Source organism: Saccoglossus kowalevskii, chromosome 2 (assembly GCF_978046115.1).
Source record: "Saccoglossus kowalevskii chromosome 2, keSacKowa6.1, whole genome shotgun sequence".
Lineage (NCBI taxonomy): Eukaryota > Metazoa > Hemichordata > Enteropneusta > Harrimaniidae > Saccoglossus > Saccoglossus kowalevskii.
In genome coordinates, this window is record NC_140642.1 from 17767062 (window position 1) to 17791557 (window position 24496).

The window sequence follows — 24496 nt, forward strand, 5'->3', positions numbered from 1 at the left end:
CTCTGCAGTTGCATTTTTATACTGTGTTGATGGTTATACTTTTGTTTATGCATTTTTACTATTCTGTTACGTTTTTGGGGGGAGTCACCGTATTTTCGCATTTCTCTGTTAGTTATCGTTGCTTTAGTGCAGCTTAGGTGGGATTTGGTGAGTCCCCCCCCCCTTATTGGCAATAAATATACTTTTTCATTGTACTACAGTGTCTGCGTCATAAATTGTATTTTTATTTTCGAAATGTAGCACTCGCTGCGTTTATTTTGTCATGTCTCGCAACTGAACGTCCAAGCTGACTTTGTTTTGGCTGTAAATCTAGCTGGTTTGACCTTTGGTTTTTCTAAAACTTTTGACCTAATATGAAGTACGTATGTCTGCCTGTAAAATTACTGATCGGAAATTCAGGGAAAAGAGATTTGGTGTTTATAGTTCTCAAACACATCCTTGTAGTTAAAAGATCGAGCGATGTATACCTGATTACGACATACTTAATTTTGAGGGGATGTGACAAAATAATTCACACTGTACAACACATATATTCTAGTGATCTCAAATATTTACTTTGTCATTGTATTTGTAGTCTTATATCAAGATATTATTATGGTTCAGGGTGTGATGAACAACAGGCCGGCGATGAGTCCGGCATAATTCTCTTCTGCAGTTGGTTGTATCTGGTCTTCAGGAAGCAGGAATCCGTATTCACCCGTATCACGGAGTTCGATTGTGTACGCATAGATGATGCCGCGGTCGCCATAAGCCCAGTCTACAGTCGTGCCTGATGTTGGATCTGACGAACATGATGCACAAAGAGAGTATTTAAGTGACGAATATGGTGAAATTCGTCGTCCGAATCGCACGGTTTATTGGTGCTGACTCATTGTCGAATCCACCAACTCGTGCGGGATTAGCCTTGGTAAACACGTATTTTATGTTAAACAAATTGCCAAGTTTGATTGGATGCGCCTGTTGAAAAGGCGCCCAATCAGACACCGTGTAACATTGCGCGGTAAGCTAAAAAAACAAAATGTCGTAAATGGTATAGTGTAGCACGGTTACTTCGAAATTCTTCTAGTAATCGTGCGTGTAGAGTGTGTTTAGGTTGTTTGCCAAACCCCCAAAAAACGGCGCTGCATTTTTTCAACCAGTTTTCCACAAGTTGTATGCCAACGTTGCAGACTGTTTGTGGCATACTTCGCCAGCAAAGTGTCAAATATTATTTATGTCGACCATGTTTTAACAAAGTAAAGAAACTGTCAACTCTGAAGAAAATCTCAGAAACTCTACTCGACTGATCACTCAGAATTTTGAACTGAAACGCGTTTCACAACTTGTCTCTTATTTAGTTTTATGCTGCATTCAAGATGGCGGCCCCCATATAGTAAATATCGTATTTATTTTATTATCACGTGTGGTCCAAATGTCACACCGTTTGTGTTACGGAAAGTAAAAAAATAAGTCTCTCACTTTAAAAACAGACAGACAACGCGTACGCCTTCGTTGGGTTCGAAAATCGAGCACTTGCGCAAGGCAATGTTTCGTTGGGCGTCTTTGAAACTAGTGCCACATTGACGCATCGACCAATCAACGACATGCACATGATCGCGTGGTGGCAGAGATATATTCGTAGAAATAGAACTCTGCCTGGGAGATTGTTTGGAGGGGTGACTCGAAACAAACATTCCTTCGCTGGAGAAGATGGGTGAAATTGGTCAACTAGAATAATGCAGCCGGTTATAATCGCAGTAACTTATGAGGCGTACTTAGGGGGGCAAGGGGGGTAGCTGGTACAGTTTTACGGAAAATGAAAAGGGCTTTTTACAATTTACAAGGGAAAAAACGTTTTTACAGTTTATAGTGATAACAAATGGAACATTGAATGGTCCGAAGAGCTCTCCGACTCAAATTATCCGCCATTGCTGCGCCGTGTGTAGAGACGCATGCGCAAATTACCCTCGTAATGCTCTTCATTCGGTTAAAGGGCCTTTTACGTCTTGACATTCAATTTTGCAGTGAATTGTGTCATCTAGTCGTTTTACAGTTTCTAAAACGTAATTTCCCTGGATTATTCTTTACGATTTTTTTATTTGGATGTAAATTCTTGTACGTACCGAGAAAAATGACACATTTTTACAGTGTACAAACAAAATATTTGATTGATTACGTTGTACGTCTAGCCTGTGATTACAGAATTACGAAATTTGTTTTTTCAATTTACGTTGTACGAACAAAAAAATATTGCAATTACGGTGAACGAAAATAACCCTTGCCCCCCTCTACTTACACAATGTTACTCCACTTGCTCCGTATTCATAATAGTGTCCGTGTACCGCACCCATAGCTTGAGTATGCACTTGCATGTGTGCATCCTATCGGTAAGATAAAAAAAACATCATACATACCAAGAATTTATAAGAATATGCTAGTGTCATTGCGAGCGCCTCGTATGCCAATTTTGAATGCGAATGTGTTTTAATTCTCGTAAGTGCACTGTTTATGCTGTAAGTCATGCTAAATACCACTTCCATCCGCTAAAATCAAGCTATCGGTCACTTCCATCCGCCAAATCAATCTATCGGCCACTTCCATTCACCAAATCAAGCTATCGGCCACTCCCACCCGCCAAATCAAGCTATCGGCCACTCCCACCCGCCAAATCAAGCTATCGGCCACTTCATCCGCAAATCAAGCTATCGGCCACTTTTTTGCAACCACTTATGCCACGCTATTATGTGTTCAGTTCATACCAAGTTTGTTTGGAAAAACTGTTGTTTACTTTGAGCTGTTTAGTGAGCAATCGACTATATCGTGCACTTTATTATTCAATTATACAATGATAAAAAATACTGCTCTGTACATAGATATGCGTTTGTTACAAGTTTATTCGCTATCGTTTCTGTATTAATAGTATTTTTGTTTTTAGTTCAGTATTTCTAGCTTTTTTTTTTTTGTTTCTTTTTTTTATTACGCGCGATAAAAAATGGTTATTATAAAACATGGTGAATAGTGTGGCAAATAAGGTGAAAAAAAGTGGTTTGATTTGGCGGATGTGACGGATAACTTGACATTGGTCTATGATATGTGATAATTTTGCTGCTCTAAATGTGTTTTTAAAGCGGTATGGTCGTCACCTGCGCACGCGCGGAAATTGAGTCCCAAGCGATGATAACAACACACGCAAAAATGCAAAGGCTCATGGGTAGACGCTTGTTTGTAAACATTAACACGCTAAGGCCATATGACGCATGCGCAGGTGACGACTCCCCCACTTTAACCGATGTTTTATAAAAGTGAGCTCCGCAACATAGTGTGACGACATTTGACAATATCAATATTAGCGACAGTTTATATACGAGCATATGCCGTTAGCAGATCTTATCTAAGTTGTAATTTACCCCGTGTGAACCTAACAAAGTGTTTTATGCAACTGCCGGCCATTAATAACTGTAATCTAAACATATAGAAATAGCATCTTTGGTGACTATAAGGTAAAACCTAGCGGAGAGGGTCTCCAATAGTGAAATGTGTTAGGCCATACCATATCAGCATAATCAACTGGATACTGATCTGTATATCCCCACGCAGAGAGCATCAGTTCAGAGTAACTATGCCAGTCGATGTACATGAATAGCTCCTGAGTGGCAGACAAGGTAGTGAGGTAGCCCTCAACATTTACGACTTCAATTTCAGATAGAGCATGTGACCCACGATATGTTGAACCGCATGGAAGAGTGGAGGCGCCGAGTCCTGTTCAATAAACAAGAAAACACTTTTAAAATGGACTCCGATAAATAATGTTTGGAGTGTGATGTGCCAATTTATGTGTTTTATCCAGTGTTTTCGAAAATGATATAAAATTCTATTGGGTCTATTGATGTAAATAGTTTATGGATGTTTGGTTACTAGAACGGAATAAATAGTTACCTCCCCATTCATAGTCGAAATTTCTGTTAGGGTCAGTTCCGTCGCAAGGGCTGCCGTCATTTGGAGATCTAGTCTTACGCCACATACGATCCTGGAAGAATGTCCATCATAAATTATGATATGAACACTTAGAATGTTAATATGACCTGCCAAACATTGAACACCCATTTGTTTGTGGGAAACAAGGGTACGTAACAACGTTGTGACCCTGCAATATGTATTCAGGATTGAATTAATGTGTAAGTTAGAATGGAATTACTCACATTCGTCCACGTGTAGTCATAGCCATCGGGATTGAACATTATTAAAATGTGAAAGTCGTAAGTTTCCAATAAAAATGTGATGTCAGGGTCTCCTGCACGGTAGTCTACAATCAGCTGAAAATGGATGTATATTATGATAGATATAGAATTGGTTATTGCAATTAATCTGTTAGGTATTGATATTAAATATAACTTGTGGAATTCCATAACAATGTGCCACTGACTCCATAAGCAAGTGATAATTAATAAAATATAAACAATTACTTGATTAGTAATCGCCATGACAGTTGCCGGAGAAATCCACTCACGAGCGTGTATTGCACCATTAAACCAGATGACCTTCTTGACTTTTCCAGTGTCTATACCCAACTAATTCAATAAAGAAACACATTGATTTTAGCTTTAGACGGGTACGGATGTGGGAGTAAGCGTCAGCTGTCCCATCGCGATAGTCTGTTACCCATAGCAAGACTGTGAACTGGGGACTTTTTGGGCTCACCGGTTTAATTTTTGAGAGGAAAGGCAGAAAAAGTTACTCCATCCTAATGCTGCGCCCTTCGCAATTGTTTCTATTAAAACGCCTCGAAAAGTTCCATGGAGTTTCGCGAATTATCAGCAAATGAAAAATAAATCAGGATGCATTGATTGATTGATTGATTGATTTCTCAAGTGGCATTACACGTTTCTACTAACCTTCAGTACAGGAAGATCCCTACCCTCATAACTCTTTCCAATAGATTCAGAACTCGTTATGTCACTGTTAGTTGCGACAGTATCGCCAATCCAAGCAATAATCTGAAAAATAATTACATATTCCGACAGTTATGTTTTCTGGTCAGCGCCAACAAAAATATTGCGGGCTGATCTTTTTGTCCTCATTTTTCAGCCACTGCAGAGGGCCCAATGTTGGTGAATTGATAAACCTGTAAAATGTGTGCTTTGTCAAAGGAAATAAAACCAGATACATTTGTTTGTGAGGCCTAACAAGAGTTGTCCCTGTAAAATACACATGTCTTTGCCTAAATTGGTAATTCTCATTCACCTTAAACGCATTGAATGAGGTTTTCATGATAGCTACAAGTTTTGGTAAGGAGGCGAATGGGTGATGTGTCATGAATTAGTTTTCGCGTATCTGTTGACCGACTTAATTAGCTGATTATTAGCGAATTGCTGTGTTATGTCTGTCATCGTTTAGGCCTATTTGAAGTTTTGGACAGAACTCGACTCAGTGATTTGGAACTAATTACGAGATAACCGTCGCTATTCAGACTACTCTTTTTGACAGTTGGTATTCGTAGTTATTAATGTAGTGAACGATTAATCAAAAGATATGACGTATTCAGTACTTAGTGTGATTGGCTTTATGATTGAAGGTTACGCCCTAGAGTCTTTTTACTGTTTTGTAATTGGTTAGAGTTTTGAAAATGAATAAAGAGAGTTTGAGTTGGTCTTGAGGAGTACACCAGAACAGACGCAGTCCTGGAGAGACTTGGGGCGAGCCTTGACGCAGTCTAAGAGAGTCTTGGGTCAGCCTTGTGATAGTCTTGGGGACTTTTCCCCCAGGGCGCTGTGTCTTATAGAGTGCTCGAAAGACCGACTAAGACGAGAGTTGAACCGTATGTCGTTGTGTGTGTCTTATTTGACTGTAAAGCTTAAGTGGCTTCCCCGATCCCGCACCTCAAGGGGACGAGACATAGAGACGAGACGAGATTCCCCCCTGACAAGTGTGCTAGACCCCCGTGGAGAAGAATTTCCCCCTAATAGATGACTGCCGCACATAACAAAACGTACACGGGTCATACGTACCTCATCATAAGTGTGATAAACGAAGTAATCAAACTCTTCAGTTCTAGGAATGTCACTAAAAACGCCGTCAATTTTCTCTTGAACGTCTTCCATCCAGACACTGTACTTCAATCGTTGGACATTGAGAAAACTCGTCACCCTTTTCATTTCGGAAGGTGGTACCATCAAGTCACGTGGGAAATCCCAGAAATCAAGCTTTGAAGAAGAGAAAGTTTATGTATAGGGTATATTTTCTGTAAATTCCTATTTAGATTTAATTTAATAATTCAGCTTACCTTGGGATCATCCATTAGTGTTGCCAAAGCCTTTGCTTGTTCTTGGCTGACTGACTCCATACGGAGTACCTGGTAACTAAATAATAGTAGTATAGTATACGTTAGGCATCTTGTGATAATATCAATTACTATGATTTATATTATATCAGTGCAATGTAGTTGTAGTTTTCTAATTTAGCTAGTTGGATTGAACTCTTGTTTTGCACTGGGAAAACAAACTACTGTGATGTCAGATTCCATATGCTTATGTCATGACAGTCTCGCAACTGGTTAATCTACACCTGTTCGCCCAAGTGAGCATACCGCTTGTCAACAAATACATTTTAAAAAGAACTCCTTTGAAGACTTCAGTTTGTTCATTTGATTACTCGTGTGCCAAGATTTTCCCATCTAGTTCTGACAAACCATTCACATTGTATCACCGTACATTCATAGTGCATGGAAAGGTAGTAAAAACGGCGATGTTTTAACAATAGTATAATCCTTTTTGTGTGAATTCGTTTTTATATAGCATGTACGAATATACTTTTTAATTTTAATAGAACTGGCAAATGTCAGTAATAATTGATCGTTTCTATCCTCGAAGGCAGCCACATGGTCACATTATCCTGGCTGTTGAGCAAACAAAATACACCAAGGCCTCTCAAATGTCCCGTTGTCAAAAATACAGTACTTAATTGCGTAAAGTACGTTGAAACACGGTTGACACATCCTACAACTGCCTCACTGCCCATTGTCAGAAATATATATTTGATAACTCTTCAAACAAAGGCGAATGAAATTTGAGGTTGCAAGCCTTTTGTCAGTGCCCGGAAAAAAAACACTGGAAGATACTTAATACCACATATTTAATAGTATTTCCAATCCTTTTAAATATGCGATCGTAGGCTATTTGTTTAAAATTCGCCGTGCCTGTACAATGTAATGGTGTGTAAGTGCGATGATGCTCACCAAACATGGCATACTTAATTTTACTCCGGGAGCGTCGAGTCAAAATCGAATCGTTGTACTTTGAAGTCTGATTTGGGGGCGTTTATACATATTTCTGTTCGTATAAAGTGTCGGAAATAACGGCAGCATAGTACCAACTACAACTAATAGTTATTTTACTCACCCTTCATAACTTTTCTGTTCTGCCAGACAGGCAACTACGCACACGAGAAGTAGAATGGAACGTAGCATTTTCATGCGGTGCTCGATAACTGACAATCGTCAGAATAAAGTTGAACGTTAATATACACTCCGTGATAATGTAACTGCTAATTGCATATCTTTTAGGGTATCTGCTATCATGAGTGTATGATTTATATGCGCTCTTACCAGATGTGCACTGTACTGTACGCGATATCTTCTGTTTCCACAAATCGATAATTAGAGACACTCCACGAAAACAAGGGGTTGAATCCAGGTAATCTAGGTTACCGAGATTGTAACAGTTGGGAGAATTACACAACATGACATTTCTTTGCAGTCTTCCACAAATAGAAGAGAATAAAGGAATATTTTTTAACAAAACAAAATTTTGGTTTATAAGTTATTTTCATGGTTGTACATCCTGTATATTTCTGCCAGAGCCACAGTGATTTGTACAGTAACATATTCGGAACTTAAAATGTCAAATGACAATAAAAAGGGATGATTCTTTAGAATCCTTTTTTACAGTGTGGTCAAGAAAACGTGTTCAAATATATTACAGTAAGTTTTGAAACGACTTCAACATTTCACTCACCATGAAACTTCTCCATTGGTGAGAAAATGTCAGAATAAGAGATAGTGTAAACTTCTATACGCAAGTAAATTCTCAACAAAATTGTTTTCCAAATTTAATTCTGATGTTGGTGATTTATAACAACGCTAATGATTAACCACGGCGATCCGTGGTACATCGTGGCCATTTCACAATGTAATCTCATCCTTACAATTAATTAAATACAAATTTAGTATATTAGTCTTATTTTTGACTCGCTGTTAACATAAATCTGTACTATTGCATTGGTGATATATAAATTGGGTGCCATAGGATGGTACTTGATGGCCAACCAACCTAATCAAATATGTATTTTGCATTGTACGAGTGCAAAATAAGTTATTAGGAAATTAGGATATTAGTACCAGCTGTTTTATACGCATGCGCATTGGCCGATCCTATCAAATCCTGTCATCTGTATCGGGGCGTGTCTGGTCGATGCAAAATTGCTTCAGCCATTGGGTAACAGAATTAACTGATGTCTGTGTGAAAACCGCTGTAAAGTAGCGTTAAAATGAATTTTCTGAATGATTTGGAGCAGCAAAGGAAGCCAGCCATTTAATTGATAAAAATCTTGTCCAGAATATGATTTTAAATAGCCGACCTTATAGAGAAATCAGTCTCGTATTGGAAAGCATGTTTCCGGGAAGAGGTATCGAGGTGGCATGGCAAGTAGATTTCCTCCCCAGGACGCCGAGTTGGGCGTCGGTGCCGAGAGGGTGGCGGTGAATATGGTGTCGAGCGACCAACATAGTAAACCAAACTTAGAACTCGCGATACTGGTGCAGACGACTATGGCCGAAGAACCATGAAAAATAAATGGCGGAACTTTGGTGTTGCACATTTAGCACACAAATAAAAGACACGCCCACAGTTGGGCAACCAATCATTTTATTATTGGTCATGATTTACCATGGATCATCTCCACGTCCTTTGTAAACACCACATACACGATGTGCCGCCATCCAATGGCGGGATGAGCGGCTTCCTTTGTGCACAATCAGCGTCAACTTCATGAGAGTAACACGACGCACTTGCTAAGCCTGGTGGCGCCCTACTATTTCATCAATAACCAAATATACTATTATCCTGTTGGAATTGGACATTTGTTTATTTGGAGTAATTTCCAATTCTACGCCAGGTCCTTAGTAATTAATGATTCCACGTATTTATTTGGCCGTTATTTGACAGACGTAAAATGCCATAATGTTAATTCGCGGAAATTTAAACACACTGATACTGATAGTGAATTAAAAATTTTCCAAAAAATACTAAATTTGTTATCCCATGGAAATAATTGAAATCAAAATATTTGGCAATATATTAAGTTTTGCATCGCATGCACACGATTGAAATATCATATAAAATGGCCCTAATATACTAATGTTGTATTTATTTAATTGTAAAAATGAGTTTACATCCTGGAATGGCCACGATGTACCACGGATCCACGGCGTCGTATTATATCTGTAGAAGGGTCTAGGCGTCGACGCGTTGATGTGATGGGCTTCTCCTCAGACATTATTATGCCATCGCACCTGTACGGCGCGCCAAGTGTTGCAAAAATATTCTATCATACTGAATAATAAAAAACAAAAAATAATAATTACAAAAAAAACTAATATGGATAATTCAAAAAAGATAGAATAAAATAATATATTAAAAACAAAAATGAGAAAAATGAGAAAAATTTAGCAAACCCACAACAGAAAACAAACAACGCAACCAATGGTACATGAAAAATATGCGCGCATCTTATACTTCAGAAGAAAAAAAACTTTGTCAAAAAAAAATATGTGCGCGCAAAAACAAAAAACAACAGCAAAAACGTCTTTGTCAAAAAAGAAAGAAAGAAAAAAGATGCGTGCGCACCATACACATGTCACATGTTCTGGTAACATGTGAAGTCGCAGTTGCAAGGGTTACATGATCTTGAATCGGCCAGCAGGCCTTACATGTAAACAATAGTAATTTATCCACTGGCTAAGGATAGCTGCCACTGCCTCGGCGGAAGTTTATTTATTGTGTAACTACTATCCATGCAGGCTATAAGTCTACTAGCTTGCATTGGTCTTCGCAACGCGAGCGTGGGTCATATCGGTATGAATACATACCACCGGGGTCTGCGATCTATTTGTTTAAATACATACTAGTAGATGTATATGGGGGGATTGGCTGGTTCCCGCCCCAAGTGTCATGGCGCACCAAGCAACAAGAGGCCGGTAACTAGTAATACTTATCATATACCTCGTATTGCCTGTCCTCGTAACGGTTTGGGAATCCAACTGTGAAATCAACGTGTCTCTACCTGTGGCTACAACATCAGCTCCAAGAAAACGTCCGTTTGTTTATGTATTACCTGGACGGTCAGTAAATGACCAACTTAGCTGGACTGTAGTGTTCACTCTTAAGAAAGACAGTTTATAATGAGTTCGTATTTATTACCGTTAAAATATTGTTATACGTTCATTTGCTGTTTTCATTAAAACGTAATTTGTGGATATATTTGGTGACATTAGTTTGTGTATTGTGTGAGAGTTGTTGACGCGTTTGCGTCGTTTAGAAATCCCCTATTTAAATCCGCGCCAGTAAAAAGGCCCGTATCGGAACCCGGATTAAATTGAATACGTTTTCTTTTGGGCCAGACGAGCGAAAAATAACATAACTAAAGACTTTTTTTCATATAAGGTATATGATAAAACTTTTATGAACTTTTGCTGCTGCAAGCTCGGGCGCTTCTGCCGCACGACCTCGGGGCCGTAAAAGCCGTATCCAGTCCATGGAAATTTATTACAGCATTCTGATTGGTCCATCGTTCCTTGTTATACATTTGCACAAAAACAGCGAGAAATGCCAGAAATATCTCAAATATGTAAGTCTAGGCAGGTAGAATGTATGGGCATGGCGTAATGAATACTAGTTTACAGAAAATGAATATTAGAATATTGCAAATTACGTCACTTAATCACGTGACTTTGAGCCGTAATCCCGGCCCAGTGGAACAATATGGCGATTACTAGTTACCTGCGTCATACTTGCCATTCGCAAGGGACGCCGGGAACCAGCGAATGGAGCGGAACAACTACGTCCCTATAGAACTGATAGAACTGCGAAATTTGTCTGCATAAGGGAGCTTACACATGCGCAAATTGACATAAATATCACAACGAATGGAAATTGCCATATTTCGTCATGAAGCGTGAAATTTAATGTAATGAAACTGTCATGAATTTGTTTGCGCGTATTTGTTGATCGACTTATTTAGCCGATTACTAGCGAATGGCGGTGTTATGTCTGTCATCATTTACACTCATGCGATGTCCTGGACGGAACTCGACTCTGATTTGGAACTAATTACGATATAACCGTCGCTATCCGGACTACTATTTCTGGCAGTTGGTATTCGCAGTTAGTAATATAGTGAACGATTAATCAAAAGATATGACGTGTCCAGTACATGGTGTGATTGGCTGTATGTGTGAAGGCCACGCCTTAGAGTCTTTAAACTGCTTTGTAATTGGTTAAGGTTTTGAAAGTGAATAAAAAAAGTTTTTAGTTGGTTTTGGCGAGAACACCACGAGAGACGCAGTCTGAGGGCAGTCCAGTCTTGGGTCAGCTATGCCATAGTTTTGGGGACTTTTCCCCAGGGCGCTGTGTCTTATAGAGTACTCGACTGACCGACTAAAGAATCAGTTGAACTGTTGCGCAATTTACGCGATTTGTCGCTCCCTCTCCTCGTTGCAACAAACTCATCTTGTATTCAGCTAGTGATGCCTCAATTGCATGGTTTTGGTGATCGGTGAGACTTTATCTTGAAATACTGATCTGTTCTGCTTGGGTCGCCATTAAAAAAAAACGCTCTACTGTATTTAGATACAAGTTAACTGATTGGCTGTTTATTTTTGTCGCATCTCCGCTCCTTGTCGTTAAGGGCGCCTGTTAAATACATACCGTAGTGGTTCAATCTGCCAAGGGTAAATTTGGAGGGGTGACCCAAAACAAACGTTCCTTGGCTTGCGAAGATGCTTTAACGTTACCATATACACTAAGTGACAAGTAAACAATTATCTACATCAACATAGATGCTTTACTGTTGTGAGTAACTTCGTACAGATTTGAGCCCAGCTCACAATTATTGCATGACGTGAAGAACGATAGTACGTCCGTTATTTTATCTTCGAAATGCCTGGACATCATACATCTTGGAATATATATGCACGTATATTTTGTTGTCCGGTTGAAGGCGGCTGAATAATGCCAGTTGTAATGCCAAAAACATCAAAATCAAGCATTTCCAACCAAGAACCAATCTCGTTGAAACTTGGCACATGATAGGACCTTGATGCACATAACTTTGTTATAGCAGAACGGATTAAAATTGTCGACTGGCAGCCACATTTATTTAATAAATGATATCAAGACATATCTCATGAGCTTTTCCACCATTACGAAACTGTATCTCAGTCGTGTGTGAAGATGTATTTTCTTCAAATTTTAACTTGAACCATCTTCTTTGGTACAAGGACTGTGTCATGTCATTGACTTGTTATTCCAACGTGTTGTCATGAACAACCAATGAAATGAAAATATTATATATTTTAACGATCACAATGAAGTGCAAAGAAATCTTGCAAAGTTCATATTTCGTCTTCAACACTTTGGTGATTTACTAAAATGTTCTCTATCTTTTTAAAATACTCTATCTTAACAAATGTTCATAGTTTCATAGTTTCATTTTTGGCACAGATGGTCCATGAATTTACTTAACTAATTAGTATTGTACTTATTAAGGCGAATATATTAGTTTTCCAAGCTACAGGAGGGCGGGATTGGTTCACTCTGTTATCATTACAGGAGCAGATGTCACTATAGCGTGTGCTACTATTTATTACATAGTTTTAATAATTTACCACATTTTAAACACGATAAGTATTTTACTGTTTGAGCAGATGTGGATGTAATCTTGCGATCTCTCCCACACGCACTCGCATGCATCTAGAAGTGACTCATCAACTGTGTTTACCCGTATTGCATGTGAAACATACAAGTGATGTTTTTTTCAAAATAAACCAGTCAGACAATTTAATTGCATTATTATTGTTATTATTATTTTATCATTATCATTATTATAAACTTACATTTAGTTTCATATCAGTGTGTTGATATCATTTATGTGTATTGAACATAAGGTTATAGATTCGAAATATGTATCAGGCCAGCTACCAAACCAGCGTAGTTTTCTTGAGCAGTTGGAAGAATTTCAGATTCTGGAAGTAAAAATCCATATTCGCCCTCATCCCGAAGCTCAATTGTATAGGAATAGATTATACCTCTATCGCCATATCCCCAGTCCTTGGCACCTCCTGCAACCAGATCTGAAAAAATGTCGATCGCAAAACAGTAAGGTAATTTGCATTTTAATTGCAAACATGGACAGCGTAGCATTACTGATTGTAAGTTCAATGTAAATATCATTCCTACATCTCTGTATGTAAATGTCGCTCATTATCCATCCGAGTAAATGGTGAGATTTATCAAGATAAACATCTGTTGGGTGCGTGCGTGAATCGAACCGACACACACGTCGCCCAGCTACACGTCACGGCCAAAGGAGCTTTTTGTTCACAGAGTCAGTAAAAGCCGTACAACTCACACAGGGTGTGTGTTACATAGATATTAACAGTGATGAGCAAAAAAATAAATAAAACACGATTTAAAATCGAATGAACACAGTGATGATTTGGTCAAATTAAATTACTTACATCACATTAAAATTGCCTGAAGTAATTTTACTTTATTTTTAATTCTAATCGATTCCTCTGTTAACGATAGTAAAACTAGTAATTTGACTGCAATACATAATATGTGGTCGTATCATGCCACGTTAAAGTGAACGAATTGTTATTTTTGCAACAACAGTCTGTGACAGGTACATTGCTATTATTTGATATCGTATTTTCATGTCCAAACCATGTAGCTATAAAATCAGTAAAGGCAACCATATCACAATTTGCTATCCCCCTACCAGTATCAACTAAAACTCTGATGGCTAAGTGTCACGACTCTACATGGTGGATTTCGCATGTTATGTGTGTGTCTCGGTGGAGTTTTACAACCCTTTTGAAATTTCGCAAATGAAGTGCACACACACACACACACACACACACACAAAATCGATTGGACGAAAGTAATCCAAGTTATAAGTAAAATTCCGACCACCTTAATAATGTTCAATTAATGTGTATTATATTTAGCACACGCCCACGCCCAAACACACACGTATTTAACTTGTTTAAATTGAGTAATACTTACACAGTTGAGCTGAACCATTGCCGTATTCATATTGGACACCATGCACTGCCGCCATTGCATTAGTATGTACTGTCATGTGGTCATACTATGGGATAGTATATATGAAATTAATTAAATCAAATATCAATTAATTAAATCAAATGTCAATTATTTAATTACATTCGTTTACAATAAATTAACACTTGCTTTTGTAAATGCAAGTGAGGTCGGTGATGATTGAATCGGCAAGAATTGTACATTCCTATAAACTAAACGTGTTTATCGTTGCTTGTGACATTACTAATTAAATCACATTGTTTTTCGGATATGTATTTGAGTATAATTTACATATATGCGTAATCAACACACGGCCTACCATTGCAGGATAATCAGCAGGAAGATCGTAGGTATATCCCCAAGGTGACAACATTTTTTGAGAGTAGTTATGATAGTCGATAAATAAATCAAATGGTTGTGTGACTGACTGTGCCCGAATAAAGTTGACAACACTTTCTACTTCTATCTCAGATAGTGGATGTGTTCCGCGGTACGTAGATGAACAAGGAAAATCGCTGGAGCCCTCGCCTGCAAGTGTTAATTACATACATGAAATTTATAATTATGTCATGGTGTGTAGATTCAACAATGTTGAATGCAACATGCAACACATTCTGACAAAAACGTATGTCGGTATTTCTTCCGTTCGTCTGTACGTGCGACCGTCCGTCCGCCCGTACATGTTGATATGATCTTAAAATTTTGAACTAACCATGTTTGAAAATATTTGTAATTAACAAAAAGATGTATCACTCACCGTCCCATGCGAAGTCATAGTTACGATTCATGTCAGTTCCCATACATTCATATCCGTCGTTAGGACTTCGTGATTTACGCCACATTCGATCCTAAAATCGATAAATCATACTGCCGGCAATGATATTTTTTACTTATTATAAAATCGTACATTCTGATGACGCTCAATTTGTTACCTTGTTCACAAACAATCATTGGTATCTATATGTAATTCAATGCATTATTTCGTGCCAAATAAAATATACTATACTATACTATACTATATATACATACACAAATAAAGAGGCTATGACAACAAAGTTGGGATTGTATCCACCCTGCGCAAAACATGATAAACCCGTTCGAGGAAAATGATCAGATAGCAATGTACACAGCACAGCACGATACGAAAAACACGCGTTAATTCGGCATATAACTGAAACCCATTTTTCAAACAGCAAGCAATATAGAAACTCACGCCAGTCCATGTAAATTCATAGCCGTCCGGATTCATGACCGTAAGGATATAGAAATCGTACGTCTCTAATAAAAATGTAACATCGGGGTTCGTACCTTCCGTATAGTCCTTCATCAACTGTAAAAATATTTAACAACGAAAAAAAAACTTCTCATAAAAATGAATAATCAACTCAATAGCAAATAATTATCAGGTAAACCTCGTCTGTAGTTACAAGTGAATTCAGTCGGACATAAATAAAAGCGCGCCAACAACTCAACGCGTATTTGTATGCGAGCATACAGCGAATATATGTACCTGATTAGTCATCCACATAACTGTAGCTGGTGATACCCATTCCCGGGAATGAATGCATCCATTGAACCATACTGCTCGTTTTTCTTTTCCAGTATCAGCACCGACCTGCAATTGTAGTTACATTACACAAAAAATTAGGTGAACTTCAGTTGTGATAATAATCTGGATTAGAAAGGATTGTTGTACACCGCACGTTTTGAATTTCAGGTAATGAAACGATATATTTAGCAGACGAGGTACTTGTCGCGGCGAAGACCGCTTCTTTATTTAATAATACTACATATATGAATAAAGTATATATTGTTCTTTAGATGATGTCATCAAGTTCGCACCAGTGTTCAAATTAAAAACAAAATTCGATCGCACCTTGAGAACAGGGAGGTCTCTTCCTTCGTAAGATGTGCCGATGTTGATGTTGGTGGCAAGGGTTGGATAGGTTACAAGAATTTCGGCGATCCAATCCATTATCTGAATTTGGAAAATGATGGATCGTTAATCACTAATTCTTAGTGTTAATATATATATATATATATATATATATATATATATATATATATATATATATATATATATATATATATATATATATATATATATATATATATATATATATATATATATATATCTGAACTACTTAAAATAAATGAATATAAAGATAAAATAAATTGGTAATTATACGTATACGTTGAAATACACCAGGGTTATTATACTCTACTTACAACAATCACTAATATGCTGATTTCAAACGATTTCATTTATATTACAATTAGAGAATAAACAATTAATATACAGTTGATATACAAGGAATTATCATTAATGTATTATGTATGCTCCATTTAAATGAATAAATTGACATCCCGTTATAGGTACAATTTTATCAAAATCTTGAAAAACATACATAGACCACACACCAAAAACGAACTTTATCGAGATCTCAAACAGATTATTATAATATTCAAGTTTGAAAGAAATTGGATATACAAATTAGTCGAGTTATTGTAACCATAAGAGGAAGTTTTATGACGGATTCCATAATAGAACACCAACGACAAGTGCAGCGACAACGTTAACAACAACAACAACAAGCACAATGAGGACAAACTGTTTCCCCTTATTTACCTTGACATTAATCAACGATGACACGAACAAGATAAAAAAAATAATGCGCAATTATTATACAAACACGTCGGATTCACCTCATTAAGTGGATGGTAAACTGTGTAGTCAAAACCATCTACTAATGTTTTGGGTGCTCTATCGGATGCTCCATCAATCTTTTCCTGAACGTTATGAATCCATACTTTGTACAGAACATTATTCACATCCAGATACTCTTTGACTTTTTCCGTGTATTGAGGTGGCACCATCACATCGCGTGGGAAATCCCAGAAATCAATCTAGAAATGAAATAAAATGTGTCTATTGGTCATATATGAATATACATATTTTTATTTTGTTCAACTTAACACTTTCATCAATATTATAATCATAATTAATGAAAACTTGTACACACCCCCTTTATGTCCATGAGAAACTTGACCACGTCATACTGTTCAGCGTCGCCTATTTGCATTCGAATTACTTGATATCTGTGAATAGAATAGAATATACTAGGATACCCCATCACCACTTTCCTCAACAACGATGTCAGCATATAATGTCAAAAAATGGACTATGAATGAATAAAACCTTTATTTTAGTGTAATTATATGTCGTTCCAGGTGTACTTGATCTGAAATCATGCTTTGGTGGGGTTTTGAATTTTCTATGTATTACTATAAATATGGTAACATTTACAAAATGCGTACCACTTCCTTCTAGATGTTGTCAATTGACATTCATTGTTTTATGCGTGACTATACACTTATAATATTCAAGTTATCGAGTATGCCTTACCCATTGTAATCCTTCTTAGCCAGGCAGGCACAGGCACACAGTGCCAATATAAACAATTTCAACATATTCTTCACAACACTGCTTCAAGATGTGTTTGAGAGAATGCGATGCAATAACTGTACTCTTGTCTGTGGTGGTATGTGACAGATACAGACGTGAGAACACTATCAGTGCAATGACGTATTCAAGTGTTTTTTTAGGATATCGGCAAACTGACAGTGATATGCTTTTATGTCAATTTATATAGGTTATCGCCGTCCATTCCATCTATATACGATGCTATGAAGATTACATTGGCACGCCATGTTATGCTGTTATGTATTGGATTGTGCCGGGCTTGGGTCAAGGACGGATGAAACCAATGTCTTTATATTAGGCCAATATTCTAGTTGGTTTTTCATCTCGGGGTTCTGCATAGTTGTCTGATTCAAATGAACGTTTGTCACATCTGTTTATGATATCGTATTGTTATATTGGTCTGCGTGTTAACTGATGGGTCTGCATCATTTGCTAAATAAGGAAGGTTTTCATATTATTTAGTTCTTATTCAAACAGAATGGGATGTTACTGACCATGGATTGGGAACAGCTGCCTGTTTTTCTATGATATGAGATGATATGAGATGAGATGACGAATATTGAAGGCATCGTGTTTACCATGGTCTCAATCCCAGCTAAAACATAAGTTGTAATTACTTTATTGTAGATTGTAAATTGGCAAGATATTGTTCATGTTAAAGACTGCACAATTTTGTCAAAGGGTAGCGGAATGTGTATGTGCTTCCTAGTTCTGGCGATATAGTCCTTCAAACTTTTCAGAATGCTATATAAGACGTTAGTTTCGACCAAATGGATGGTGTAATTTGTGCGCTATTACCAAAAAATGCTGTGATTATGACATGCCATGTTAGCCATAATAGCAAAATTAGTGTCTGTGATAATGTAATAAAAGGTTCCTACGTATTTGCCCACGAATAAACAGCTGATTTATTATGAAATGTTTCCATATCAATTGTAATACTCTAATTTGAATACATAGGCATTTGATCTTTGGTGACTACTATCCTATAAAAGGGGAAATGGCATGTCTTTCGGAAATTGACAAATCTGACGAGAAATCAACAGTGAATGCTAATTTCACAAGGATTTAAGAATCCCATGCAATTTTTGAACGAGTGGCTATGACGTTTCTTTGTTTTACGATCGATTTCACGCAAAGCGCGAGATCTCGCAGTAAACAGAAAATGGTCTATTAAATTCGTTGTTTGTTTTCTGTCACTCGGTATGGATATGTAAATGTAGGATGGACTGTTTACCTGATCAGGGATTTGTTATATTTTTTTTTTTCAAATTTCCCTCATAGTCATGAATCGTGTTGTGGTGAGTGGTAATACATAAGTTTAGAACTATAGTTCTCGAACTTTGTCCTCTTATTCAGTGCATTTCGCAAAGTAATGTGCTCTGTAGATGTATTTTTTGTTTGGTATACTATATTGAACTGCTGCTTTTTAAAGTTAAAGAAAAATAAACTCCCAATATAGTTTCCCATAATGTGGTTCTTAACTTGATTACGATATACAATAAAGAATAATCTCCGTTACTTCATTTATGTTGAAACATATGAATAACAATTTACATTTATTAATTGACGTGATCGTGTTATGAATAGCATTGCTCGGAACAAAGACACTGCGTGACAACTCGAGAAGAACGTTTTTACATTCTAATTCACTTTATTTCATTCTAATGCAACCTTAACATAACTACATCATACTAACAACATATCAAGAGTGATTATGCGCCAACAACGCCGGCAATGTGTATACATCCATCGATAAGACCTACGTAGTTTTCTTCCGCGGTCGGTTGAATCTGGTCCTCTGGAAGCAAGAACCCGTATTCGCCCGTATCGCGGAGCTCGACGGTGTATGAATATACAATCCCTCTATCGCCATATCCCCAGTCTTTGCTTCCACCAGAAGCTGGATCTGTCGTAAAACAAAGATTAAATAATATGTGACATATAAGAGCATTTTGAATACAATTGAACTCGTACTTCTGAAGGCTATTATATGAAATACACCATTGGGTATTGATGTGTGGTTTTCTGGTGGTGTTACTCAAAAACAGTAACCGTACAACCGTGTTCTTAACCGTACATGTGTAGTACCAATATTGATATCTAAAGAATGTGACTCATAATGTACTATGGTTCGGACATGTGTCGTGTAAGACTCACAATTAATAGAGGCAGCATTGCCGTATTCGTATACCATACCATGGACAGAGAATATGCCATCAGTGTATACTTCCATGTGCGCATACTGTGGAGAGAATAATATTTACAAACAGTAACAATTAAGTAAATACTGTTCCCTGTTTATTGTAGAATTGCAGTCGGCGTATACGTACAACGTTGGATTTATTGTTTTTATAATCATAAATCTCACCATAGCATCGTAATCAGCGGGTAAATCATATGTGTATCCCCACGCTGACAGCATCAATTGTGAGTAACTATGGTAATCAATATACATATCGAAAGGCTGTATTGCGGATTGATTTCTGATGAAGTTCACCACATGTTCAACCTCGCTTTCGGAGAGTGGGTATGCGCCGCGATATGTGCTGGAGCACGGTACATCACTGGCTCCTAAACCTTTGTTGAGTAAAAGATGAGAGCATTTCATTGTCATTAACGGCATTGACAGACGTAAAAATGTTTTCGTTATTGTTTTAAACCACGCATTTATGGTTTCGGCGAAGATTTAAGCAATGCATGGTTTATATATTACTATACACACCGGTTCTAAAAACTCTGTTTTTAAGATGATGTAAAAATGCTTACATTAAATCCTAATGATTAGACTTGCCTCATGTTCGTTCACTACAAATATACATACCTCCCCACTCGTAATCAAAGTTTCTGTTTGGGTCAGTTCCAATACATATTGAACCATCATTGGGGGATCGAGTTTTACGCCACATACGATCCTGTCAAATCAACATATAATATTCGTCGACAGATTAAACCTAGTGATATTAGTATTTGAAAATACAGAACTAAACACGAATGATTAATATTTAACACTTTATATATTACGTACGTCTGTCCACGTGTATAGATATCCGTCTGGGTTCATAACTGTCAGAATATAAAAATCGTACGCTTCCAACAAGAAAGTCACGTCTGGGTCTGCTCCCATATAATCTTGAATCATCTTGAAGAAATAATAAAAACATTGCTTATGCATGCCGGTCGGTGACTGTGACTGAGACGGTGTAACATGAAAGTAGTTCACTAAAAAACCTAAAGATTATTTTTTACATTTATAAGTTAGGTGGGAGAATGTCCAAGTAGTACCTTGTTTGTCATCCACATAACGGTCGCAGGAGAGATCCATTCACGTGCGTGTATAGCACCATTAAACCAGAAAGCACGTTTCGGTTTTCCCGTATCTACACCAACCTAAAACATACAGTTTCTTTAGAATTGCACAGACACATCTCAATGACATTCAATATCATTTAATATGCAAGAACATAGGTCATTACTTAGTCCACACTGTATATATTTACCTTCATGGTGACCAAATCTCGGCCTTCGTACGAATTTCCAATGACAAAAGAAGTAACTAAAGCCGGGTATTCAGCTTCGAGCGCAACTATCCAATCCATGATCTGCATAATTATGCAAAAACAAGGTGTGTTACGCATTAAGTATAGTTATAACTTGATTAGCGGTAAAACGTGCGAGAATACTATGTTTTTATATTACGCTACAATAAATTCGTATAGTCGGTGTCATTCAGGGAAAATACAGACCTCATTAAGTGGATGATAGGTGTTGTAATCAAATTCTGTAAGCTGAACTTTCCCCCGGTTGGTGAATACACCGTCTATCTTCGCCTGTACATCTTCAATCCATACGACATAGTCGATATTGTGGGTGTCGAGCAATTCAAGTGTACGTTCAAGCTGAGTTGGGGGTACCATCAAATCCCGAGGAAAATCCCAGAAATCGAACTGAAAACAAAGAAATTACCTGATGGTTTGGTTACACCTTCAAACGCATCTTACAGTTGTTCAACATTAAGATGCTCATTACGAAAAACGTAGGATAACGTTTTTTTTTCACACTGTCCCATATTAACCAAGTATTGACACATTAAGAAATATCCAATTACCCCCGGTAATAAATTGAAGACCGGTTATATGAACAATTTTGCACAAGTGTGGGTTTCAGACGCGTCGTCGATGTTGCTTCATTTCAGAAGTATTACTTATTTTCTGAAAACAACACACATGATCGACACAACTGGAATTGTGCAAATTTATATACTCCAATGCGTGCACTTAAGAATATATTACCGTATTGGCCAGTAGTTGAAGTACTTCTCTTTGTTCATCGTTGACTGAGTTCATGCGAAGAACCTTGTACCTTTAACGTAATATGAAATACAAATCATAGTTATACCTTCTGATATAATGAAGGTCAGTCAGTAAGATAAGTCAATGGCGTTAACACAGAAAAGTCACCAAGTTCACGACGTCAGTTTCTAACCGACAACTAGTATATTAAAATGCTTAAATTTTAAATAATAAAATGAGTTTCAAATCATACGACCAGAGCAAGACAGATTTAATTCAAGCACTATAAAAAATTCGTAGTTTTCAAAAACGTGTACACATATTTCTTGTTCCCAATACAGACCCTGTCGTAAAATAATAATTGTCCTAGATATCAGACTAAGCTGGTAATTAGAATTCATTAAAAATTGATAACAAGTTCGAATTCACAACCTCTGCGAATTACAATGCGTGCAAAATATTAAATAGTGTTATAAGAAAAATACATCGATGTTATTTTAGGTTATGTGCGATTTGAAAATGTTCATGAATCGGAAAAAAACTGACGTATAACGCACGGTTCAATACATATGGTACACTACCATTATTACCCTAAGGCTTGTATTAGACTGATATAACTAATTCAAAACTTTCGTCCGGTCAAATGACTTTCAGTTACCTCTAGGCAAGTCAATCATACGTAATCTTTCCCATTGTTGTAAAGTAATTAGAACTGGACGTTTAAAGACAAGCTTTAAAATGGACCACGATAGCGGTTTGGACAAATCCAAAGATGGCCGCCGCCAAATTATCGAAACAGATTACATGTACTTCGGCCTACAGCTCTCCAAAATATTCACAAGAAAAGTTTGTCCAAATTACTTAAAGGAAATTGTTATTTTAAAAAATAGACATTCTATCAATTCACACTTAATTCTGACGTGATGCAAGATACATGAACTGCGTTATTGCAAAACTGTTTTGTGAATAAGGGAAAAATTACAATGATTCCGGGAGAAACGCTACAGAAATAGCGAAGTAACATTATATAGGAAATACTGAGATTCTTACCCATCGTAACGTACATCTGCCAAACAACTACAAACTAACAACGAAAGCAGAAACAATCGAGACATCGTTGTCGGGATGTCGATTCACAATTTGTGATGAAATATATTTGCCCGACTTTGTGTTGTTCGTTAATAGTTAACTGTGTGTGTGTATTTAAGATGATATATTTACTTCGGTGACACCATTTACCAGCACGACGTTAATTGATTGCATGCAGATGACGCCGTTTCAACTGAATATATAAGCAAGCACAATGCTGAATTTTGTTGAACGGTAAAAACTGAAAAAAAAATCGTTATTTAAGACCATTGCTAAACGGTTTGTCACTTTTACATAATAAATACATGACCATAGAATGTTTCTGATAAACTTACGTGTTTGATCTTGAGTTTGACCTTACAGGGGGAAGAGCATTGAAGTCAAATATACACGATACGAGTTCAGCTTGTTGTTTTTTTGTAAAACTACTGTAATTAGTACACAACTTACACGTCTGGAAATACTATAATTGGACAAAATATATGCTATGATAACCATATGTATCAGTCTGACAATATACAGTATATACAGACCCGTTAAACTATAATTAATTATGATAATATATGCAATCAATCAAGTCTCATTGAAGGTGTTTTAATTAGATGGATATTTTAAAACAGAAAACAACATGTTCTAAAATGTCCCTTTACAGTCAGTTGTTAACCAATTGGGTCGCAATAATTTATTAACTTTTGGTAGATTTTAAACTGTAAAACTGAAGATATATATGTTGCTATCACCATAATATGATTGGGGCAATCTGTTCAAATTCTCATGTTCTAATTACGTGGACGTATTGATTTTGACCATGAATGTGACTGTCGAGGTCAGGTCATAGGTTGAATATTAAATACCCTTGGTGGCTAGAGTATTGGTAAGGAATGACTAATTTCATCGCGGAGATGTAAGCGCAAAGTGACATTTGTGTACATTAAAAAAATAAACATGTTCCTGAAGATAGAAGTAAAACTGTACAGCATGCTTGAATAATCCAGTTGATCGGTTATTCAATGAAAACCACATATACACGAAAAACTCAAATCTGTATTATGACATTAATATTCTCACTCAATGAGATGCTGTTTCGATAAAATACATTAAATTAAGATGCCCTAAATGTATTCTATACAATTGCGTTTGCTATGCAATGACGGACATCTGTTGCTGCTGAGGGAAATGTATGGAGGAAAAGACCTGAATATGTGAATTATTATTAAAAAGTAAATATTGCACAGCCCAAGATAATAAACATGCGTGAAAAGAATTGATGTGAACAT

General features: G+C 37.0%; 2 protein-coding genes across 2 annotated transcripts; both read right to left on the reverse strand.

Moving 5' to 3' along the window:
* Positions 1-599: 599 nt before the first annotated feature.
* LOC100367758 (uncharacterized) lies at positions 600-23245 on the reverse strand. Its single transcript, XM_085505056.1, has 21 exons — positions 23181-23245; positions 22131-22200; positions 21585-21785; positions 21339-21440; positions 21124-21228; positions 20867-20980; positions 20663-20753; positions 20210-20418; positions 19999-20083; positions 19560-19747; positions 8919-8994; positions 7374-7461; positions 6260-6335; positions 5985-6179; positions 4872-4973; positions 4443-4547; positions 4179-4292; positions 3916-4006; positions 3530-3738; positions 2276-2360; positions 600-781 (listed from the first exon to the last, which is right to left on the reverse strand). The coding sequence occupies exons 1-21, from the start codon at positions 23243-23245 to the stop codon at positions 600-602; spliced, it is 2553 nt and encodes an 850-aa protein (XP_085361182.1).
* On the reverse strand, positions 13088-17958 carry LOC146748249 (carboxypeptidase B-like). Its single transcript, XM_085492466.1, has 10 exons — positions 17761-17958; positions 17378-17453; positions 17061-17261; positions 16231-16332; positions 15865-15969; positions 15568-15684; positions 15112-15202; positions 14674-14882; positions 14319-14403; positions 13088-13381 (listed from the first exon to the last, which is right to left on the reverse strand). Exons 1-10 carry the CDS (start codon positions 17823-17825, stop codon positions 13197-13199), a joined length of 1236 nt encoding a protein of 411 aa, XP_085348592.1. The 5' UTR covers positions 17826-17958; the 3' UTR covers positions 13088-13196.
* Positions 23246-24496: the final 1251 nt, after the last annotated feature.

What these genes read in the sequence shown, in the direction of transcription:
- LOC146748249 (XM_085492466.1), bottom strand. Translation starts at nt 17,825, where the DNA reads ATGTTGAAATTGTTTATATTGGCACTGTGTGCCTGTGCCTGCCTGGCT. An exon ending in GAGACCTCCCTGTTCTCAAG is followed by an intron (nt 15,970 to 16,230) that starts GTGCGATCGAAT and finishes CTACAATTGCAG; the next exon opens with GTCGGTGCTGATACTGGAAA. An exon ending in CAATGGTTCAGCTCAACTGT is followed by an intron (nt 13,382 to 14,318) that starts GTAAGTATTACT and finishes ACATTTTTTCAG; the next exon opens with ATCTGGTTGCAGGAGGTGCC.
- LOC100367758 (XM_085505056.1), bottom strand. Translation starts at nt 23,245, where the DNA reads ATGTCTCGATTGTTTCTGCTTTCGTTGTTAGTTTGTAGTTGTTTGGCA. An exon ending in GAGATTTGGTCACCATGAAG is followed by an intron (nt 21,229 to 21,338) that starts GTAAATATATAC and finishes TGTATGTTTTAG; the next exon opens with GTTGGTGTAGATACGGGAAA. An exon ending in CAGTTGATTATGCTGATATG is followed by an intron (nt 2,361 to 3,529) that starts GTATGGCCTAAC and finishes TCTTACCGATAG; the next exon opens with GATGCACACATGCAAGTGCA.